The 8014-nt window shown below is 42.9% G+C and overlaps 1 protein-coding gene across 1 annotated transcript; it reads left to right on the plus strand.

Moving 5' to 3' along the window:
• The first annotated feature begins 1684 nt into the window (after positions 1–1684).
• On the plus strand, positions 1685–3866 carry LOC123415551 (pentatricopeptide repeat-containing protein At2g20540). The gene has a single exon (XM_045106743.1). The coding sequence runs from the start codon at positions 1990–1992 to the stop codon at positions 3643–3645; it is 1656 nt and encodes a 551-aa protein (XP_044962678.1). The 5' UTR covers positions 1685–1989; the 3' UTR covers positions 3646–3866.
• Positions 3867–8014: the final 4148 nt, after the last annotated feature.

Below are 8014 nucleotides of genomic sequence, written 5' to 3' on the forward strand. Positions count from 1 at the left end.
CGAAATCGAGGAAGTTTCATGGAGGAGGGTTACTTGGCATCTTTATAGGTTAGGCTAAATCTATTTTTCGGTGTGTGCGTAAATTATTTTTGATATACATATAAGGCTGACCATAGTCGAAGTAACTAAGAGCATCTTCAACAGGCGCCGAACGCGCCGCGCGCTAAAAACTGGTTTGCCGCGCGCCCATCGGCTGGTTTGGTGCGGCGTGCAGCGCTGGTCCAGCAGCCGCGCTAAAATGCAGCGCGCGCCGTTCCAGCGGCGCGCAAAAATACAAGGCGCGCGACTCGCCGGGCATTTTAACATATATGGCATTTTGGACACAAAATGAGTTTGAAACATTCATCAAAATGCAATGAACATGTGAAATTCGACACAAACAAGTTGATGAATAAAAGTTCATGCCCACAAGTTCATCCAACCAAGTTCAAAATGCAAACTAAAGTTCAAGATATAAATGAAAGACACATCAATCATCTTCCTCGTCTTCGTCCTCATCTTCCGAAGACGATTCTTCTGCCTCCGAAGATGAATCTTCCTCCCTAACCTCATCACGCACCGCATCACGTGAAACTCTGACGGTGTTGGCAAGATCTTCAACGGCATCTTCATGGGAATGTGTGTGAGGAGGCACATCGAAAGACATTCCAGCCATGGCCGGAGGTGCACCCATGCCTCCCATGAGAGAAGCAAAACTCATGCCTCCCATGAGAGAAGCAAAACTCATGCCTCCCATGGCGGCCATAGCGTCGGAGGGTGCTCCAAAGCCACCCATGCCTCCCATGGCGGCGCGCGCGGTGCGTAGGAGGAGGAGAGGAGAGAGCGCTCGAGTGTGCCGCGCGCGGAAGCGGGCGCCCCAAATACACCGCGCGGGATAGTGTATCCGACCGCGCGCCCAACTTGTTATAGCGCGCGCGGTTTTTGCGCGCCCGCTGGAGCCTTCCGCCGCGTCGCGCGCTCTAAAACGGCCGAATTTACGGCGCGGCGCTAGTTTAGCGCGGCTGTTGGAGATGCTCTAAGGTAGTATCATGTGTTTGGGACTAACAAACATGCTGATGTGGCAGACAATTAAAGAAGAAAGAGAGAGTTAGGGCCTGTTCGGAGACCCTCCAGCTCCTGCCTCCACTCCCGGAGCAGCTGGAGCGGTAGTGCAAACTTATGGAGCGGAGAAAGAGAGACTCCGCAGATCCTTGGATCTGACGGAGCTAGAGGTTTTCCGAACACCTCCTTAGAATAACATAGGTATATACCGTAAAATGTTAAATGATATGCTACTATTCGTCATGCATGTCAATAAATAAAGTCATCTACGATACTACTTTATGATACTATGCACTATGAAGATAGTATCTTACAATACTATTATATGCATGATACTAATATATGAAACAGAGACTCCACAGATCCTTGGATCTGACGGAGCTGGAGGTTTTCCGAACACCTCCTTAGAATAGCATAGGTAGATACCGTAACATGTTAAATGATATGCTACTATTTATCATGCATGTCAATAAATAAAGTCATCTGTGATACTACTTTATGATACTATGCACTATGAAAATAGTATCTTACAATATTATTATATACATGATACTAATATATGATACTCCCCGTTATGACCAGCCTAAGTTGTGGTTCGGACGGGACATAAAGGTCGGTATCACCTATCAGCATCCATAAGCAGCCTCCACCTCGCAACCCAAATCCTCACTAGATTATTATCTGGTACAAGTAGATTACCCCTAGATTAGTCAAACATGGCTGCTAGAGACAGAGGTTCAAAGTAAAAAAGAAATAGGTTATCCTGCGATTACGATCCCCAAAACTTTATTTCCATTTGACATCACGGCGAGCTAAAATCTTCATCCACCGGCCAGGCCATGCCAAAAAACAAATCAAATCTGCGTGCTCTCGAGAGCGAAAGGTTGCCGCTTGCTCTCCAACACACCTCTGACCGCCAATTCGTCGAACACCCTGTCTGCCAAAGCCATGGCCCCTTCGCCGTCCACCGCGGCTCGGCAGGTGGAAGACGCGGTCATGGCGAGGCTCCGTGCTTGCGCCACCTTCCGCGACCTCCTCCGCGTCCACGCCCACGTGGTGCGGCTGCCCCTCTCGCAGAGTAGCTACATCGCCACCCAGATCGTCCAGCTCTGCAACGCCCACGGCCGCACCGCGCACGCCGCGCGGGTGTTCGCCCAGGTGCGCGAACCCAACCTACACCTGCACAACGCCATGATCAAGGCCTACGCCCAGAACCACCTGCACAGCGAGGCGGTCACCGTCTACATTCGCATGCTGAGGTGCCGCCCATATCCATCGGTTGGTTGTGCCGGCGGCGACCGGTTCACGTTCCCGTTCCTGCTCAAGGCTTGCGGCGGCCTGGTGGCGCTCGAACTGGGCAAGCAGGTGCACGCGCACGTGGTGAGGTCCGGGTGCGATTCCAATGCCGTCGTGCAGAACTCCATGATCGAGATGTACACGCGCGCGGGCGGCCTGTCGCTCGCGCGCAAGGTGTTCGACGGAATGCAGGAGAGGGATGTGGTCACTTGGAACACGGTTATATCGGCGCATGCGAGGCTGGGCCAGATGAGGAAAGCGAGGGCACTATTCAACTCCATGCCTGAGAAGACCATCGTCTCCTGGACTGCGCTGGTGTCCGGGTACACGGCAGCGGGGGACTTCTCGGGCGCCGTCGAGGCGTTCCGGTCGATGCAAATGGAGGGCTTCGAACCGGACGACGTGAGCATCGTCGCGGTGTTGCCGGCGTGTGCCCAACTTGGGGCCCTGGAGCTAGGAAGGTGGATATACGCCTACTGCAACAGGCACCGAATGCTGCGCAAGACATACGTATGCAATGCACTGATGGAGATGTACGCCAAGTGCGGGTGCATCGACCAAGCACTCCAGCTGTTCGACGGTATGGAGGAGAAGGACGTCATCTCGTGGAGCACGATGATCGGCGGCCTGGCGGCGCATGGGAGAGCAAGGGAGGCGGTCCAGTTGTTCGTGGATATGGAGAGACAGGGGAAGGTGAGGCCCAACGGCATCACATTTGTGGGGCTCCTGTCAGCCTGCTCCCATGCCGGGCTCCTGGACGAAGGGCTGGAGTACTTCGACCGCATGAAGGACGCCTACGGCATCGAACCTGGCGTCGAGCATTATGGCTGCGTCGTCGACCTCCTTGGCCGGTCAGGGAAAATTCGTCGTGCGCTTGACCTCATACTTGACATGCCAGTACCTGCCGACGCGAAGATATGGGGCTCAATGCTGAGCGCATGCCGAAGCCACGGCGACGTGGACACGGCCGTGGTTGCAGCCGAGCGGCTCGTCGCGCTGGAACCAGACGACGTCGGCAACCTGGTCATGCTGGCCAATGTGTACGCCGCGGCAGGGCGGTGGAGCGAGGTTGCGAGCACGAGAAAGGCGATAAGGAGCAGGAGCATGAAGAAGATCCCGGGGTGCAGCCTGATCGAGGTGGACAACGTGGTGCAGGAGTTCGTCGCCGGAGAGGACCTGAAACCTGAATTTGGGGGCCTTGTTGGTGTTCTGGACATCCTGGCCTCGCAACTTGCAGAGGAGGGTGTAGATTTCATCGATCCAGGTTGTCCTGTTGATGTAAATATGTCTGCAATTGATCAGTGCTGACCATTGCACTTGCACATGCATTGTTGTTATTAGCGAAACAGCAATGCTACATCGACAGACACTTAAGGGCCTCTTTGATTCATAGGATTCTTAAAATGCAGGAATAGGAAAAATGTAGGAATAGAGTGGCATGTCCTTTTCTACACTACAGGATTTGGAAGTGTGTTTGATAGCACAGGAAAAACAAAGGAATTCTATAAAGAGGTTTGAGTGGATGGAAATTTTTCTCTAAAATGTAGTACAAACGAATCCTATGTAAAATTCCAAAGGATTTCAATCCTACGAATCAAACGACCATCGTAGGAAAAAATCCTAAGGATCCAAATCCTCCAAAAATCCAATAAAATTCCTTTGTATCAAAGGAGCCCTAAGGGAATTGTACGAGGTGAGTTCAATCTGTCAATTTATGCTACATCGAGGTTGTAGGACTACGTACGTGTAGCATTTTTGTTAGCGAAAAGAAACAGGTCAATTCAGACAAGCAATTTAGTAACCGTGATCCGTTGCTTCTTTCGTAAGAACCTTTCTGAAGGGCTGTTATTTTCAGTACTCCCTCCGTTTTTAAATATATATATTTTTTGCAAAAATGCTTTTTAAAGTATTTAGATGTTCTTCAAAAGAAGGTGTTAGAATATTGGAAGGATTTTCACAAAAAAACTTTGAGAGAAAGGATTTCTACCATTTGAGCGAAACTTTTTGAGTGATCCCATATTCCCATTTGGGATAAATGGTGACTCAAAAATTTGCGAAGGTGTATAATGGCGGCCCTTTAGAAAAAGGCAGCCCAAAGCTTGTAGTCCAAATAAATTGCGGTCCATTTTGCGCGTCGCCTAGGTACTCATGACAAAGGTACAAAAGATATCGTGAGGTTAGAAAGTTTTATGCACTCGCAGATTCAATTATTTGGTTCTGATGAGTTTATGTTGATGTGTGAAGCTTTTTTTGTTGTTGATGTCATTCTTTGCGGAGATGAAATCTTTCATCGGTATTAAGGTAGAGATGTCGTGATTCGATGGTCCGCACTTTTAGGGAATATTCCCCGTCCCAAGTACGCCCATCGATCAAGGCTTCCCATCTTTTGGATAGGCAACTCAAGGTGCTTTCAAAAACAATATTGCTAATGTTCGTGCGGGTGAAAGAGGAACAACATATATCATTGCTCTTCTTCAATTATAATCTCTTTACCAAAGTCTGTGGAGTATATCTTGTAGCAGAGGTTGATACCATGAAGAAGATATTTTTAAAATATTTTATTATAATTCATAATTTTAGAAGTTACTTTATATATTTTTTTATCTTAAATCGAAATCAGTGCACCTAAAATTGTTATGAGTAAAAACAATTACAGGTGTTTCTCAAAACAAAAAGGTACAAAAGGTACGCCAGTCCTATTTGGCACGTAAAATGCCAGATAGCAATCTGGCGCGTACCTCTTCCCACTTCACGTGCTGCGGGGCTTGCCCATTTCCGCATTACGGCGTCATAGGCTTTTTTTAATTTTTCTTTTTGTTTCTTTTTTCTATTTTTATTTTTATTTTCTTATAATTTCTGCTTTTTATTTTACATTTTTATTTCTTTTTTATTGTTGTTTACAATTTTTTTAACATCTTTCAGATTCGCCAATGTTTTCTTAATTCATGAACATTTTCCAGATTCATGACAACCAATCATGAACATTTTTTACAAATTCTTAAGGATTTAATCATGAATATTTTTTAAATTCATGATTTTTGGAACATGTGAGCATTTTTTCTAAACGGCATTTTTTTGGAATGTTGGAAAAAAGAATTGTTGACGAATAGTTATTGAGTTCATGAATACTTTTTTGAACTGTCGAATGTTCGTATTTTACTTTTGTGGAAATTTTATAAAATCTTGAAAAAAAAATATTCCTGAAAATTTTATATTCACATGTGATCATTATCTAGAAATTCATGGACATTGTTTCTGAATTCATAAACATTTCTTGAAATTGTGAACATTGTTTGAATAGCAGAAAATTGTTTCGAAATCATGAATATATTTTTTAATCCATGAGCATTTATCGTATGTTCTCTGCGACTTATGAACTTTGGAGTGATTATTTGTCGCATGTTGAGGGATGGTCATATGATTCTACTATGTTAGGATTGTTGAGATGTTGCACTAGTGAAAGTATGAACTTTAGGCCTTGTTTCTAAGCATTTATAGAATGTTTTGCTCACTTTTTCCGCTTATTACCTTGTTGTTTTTATTTATTCAGATTACAAAAATCTATATCTAGTATCCATACTACATTTGTATCACCATCTCTTCGCCGAACTAGTGCACCTATACAATTTGCCATTATATTCGGTGTGTTGGGAACACAAGAGATTTCTTGTATTTGATTGCAGGGTTGTTTGAGAGATACCATATTCATCCTACATCTCCCAAGGATTGATAAACATTAGGTCATCCACTTAAGAAAAATTTGTTGTTGTCCTACAAAACTCTGCACTTGGTGGCCCAAAAACGTCTACAGGAATAAAGTTCCATAGTAGTAATCAAGCTCTTTTCTCGCGCCCTTGCCGGGAAGGTGAGTGCTTGAATGTACATCTTTAGATCTTGTAATTGAATTTTTTAGTTTCTTGTTTTTCACGAGTTTGGTTTTATAAAGGAAAACTAAAAATGGAATTTAGGTTGCCCCAATTGCGTTGCCTTTTTAATGTCTTTCGTGAAGATGACATTTTTAGTACCCCATGTTTTGAGGAGCAAATTTATTATGATGAAAGCATACCTCCTATTTATGATGATTATAGTGATGAAAGTGAGTTTGGAAGAGTGTCAACTCTAGGTACTAATGATCTCACTATTTTAGAGGGTGTTGAATCTTTTCATAATGATAAAACTAGATTTGGAGAGGTCATGACTTTATTTAGTGACGAGTCCACTATTTTAGAAGAGGCTTCAATTGACTATGACAACAAAGTTGCTATCTATGATGATTATGGTGATGAAATGTATGTTACAAAGAGTAATAAAACCATGAAACTTGTCATCGTGATTTTAATTTTCAATTGAATATGCCACTCAAGTATCACATGATAGTTATTTCGTTGAGTTTCCTCCACTATTATGAATGAGAAGAAATTTTCTTATGGGGAGAGTAAAATATTTTCTATGCTTGTGGATCATGAAAAGAATGCTTTGTGTGATAGCTATATTGTTTAATTACTTCATTATGCTAATGAAAATTATTATCAGAGGGGAAGATATGCTTATGTATATTTCAATAATAGCAAGTATCCCTTCTATGTGTTCCAACTTTTGAAGTCATGCTTGTTTTGCCTTCCTATGCTTGCTCATTCTTGCTGCAATAAAGTGTTTGCTTGCAAAAACCCTATGCATAGTAAGTGGTTTAGACTTAAATGTGTTTGCCATGTGATTCAAGATGCTCTCTTGCATATTTCAATTACTATTCTTATGAGAGCATCATTGAAATAAACATGCCTAGCTAAAAGGCATTAAAGAAAAGCACTTGTTGGGAGACAACCCAACAACTATCCTTTCTATTTTTATGTGTTAACATGATTAAGTTACTATATTAATCATGTTTTGTGTCATTTATACCAATAAGGTGCCAAGTAAATCCTGTGGGATAATGCGCATACTTTCTTGTTTTATTCTGTTCAAAAACAGAAAGTTTTATGTCTAGTGCAGAATTTCTATGATTTTACTGGATCGTCGAACAATTGTGACATTTTTACACAGTTTTGGCATGAAAATTCCCTCCATTTCCCTAATTTTTCAGAAATTTTAGAGACACAGAAGTATGGTATTTGTGCAGATATTTACAAATTGTTTTGTTTTTCACAGATTCTGTTTTGTATGCATATTTTCTTTTTTAGTGTTTCCATAGCTTATATTTAGTGATATAAATTATGCAAATGATAGGATATAGTAGTTATTATGTGAGGACGATTATGGATCATGTGTTGACAATACCTAAGTGAATGATCTATCTTTATCACACTAACCCATCTCACGAAGTCCCATCAAGTTTTGTGTGATTGAAGTTTTCAAGTTTTGGATGAGATACCAATATAAGGACTTAGGGAGAATAGGGAGCAGCAAGAACCTAAGTTGGGGATACCCAAGGTACCCCAAGGTAATAGGAAGACTCAAGCATCTAAGCTTGGAGATGCCCCGAAAGACATCCCCTCTTTTTTCTCTAACACTATCGGTATATCTTACTTGGAGCTATATTTTTTTTCATTACATGATATGTATTTTGCTTAAAGCATCATTTAGTTGTGTGTTCTCTGTTAGTTGTTATTTATAATGTTGTTTTTCAATAACAATTTCCAAGAATGGCCTTTAGAATGCTTGAATTGCATGTGTGGTGTGT

The sequence above is a fragment of the Hordeum vulgare genome, chromosome 1H (genome assembly GCF_904849725.1).
Source record: "Hordeum vulgare subsp. vulgare chromosome 1H, MorexV3_pseudomolecules_assembly, whole genome shotgun sequence".
NCBI classification, from domain to species: Eukaryota; Viridiplantae; Streptophyta; class Magnoliopsida; order Poales; family Poaceae; genus Hordeum; species Hordeum vulgare.

Excerpts from the sequence above, each read along its gene's own strand:
- LOC123415551 (XM_045106743.1), top strand. The coding sequence starts at position 1,990 with ATGGCCCCTTCGCCGTCCACCGCGGCTCGGCAGGTGGAAGACGCGGTC.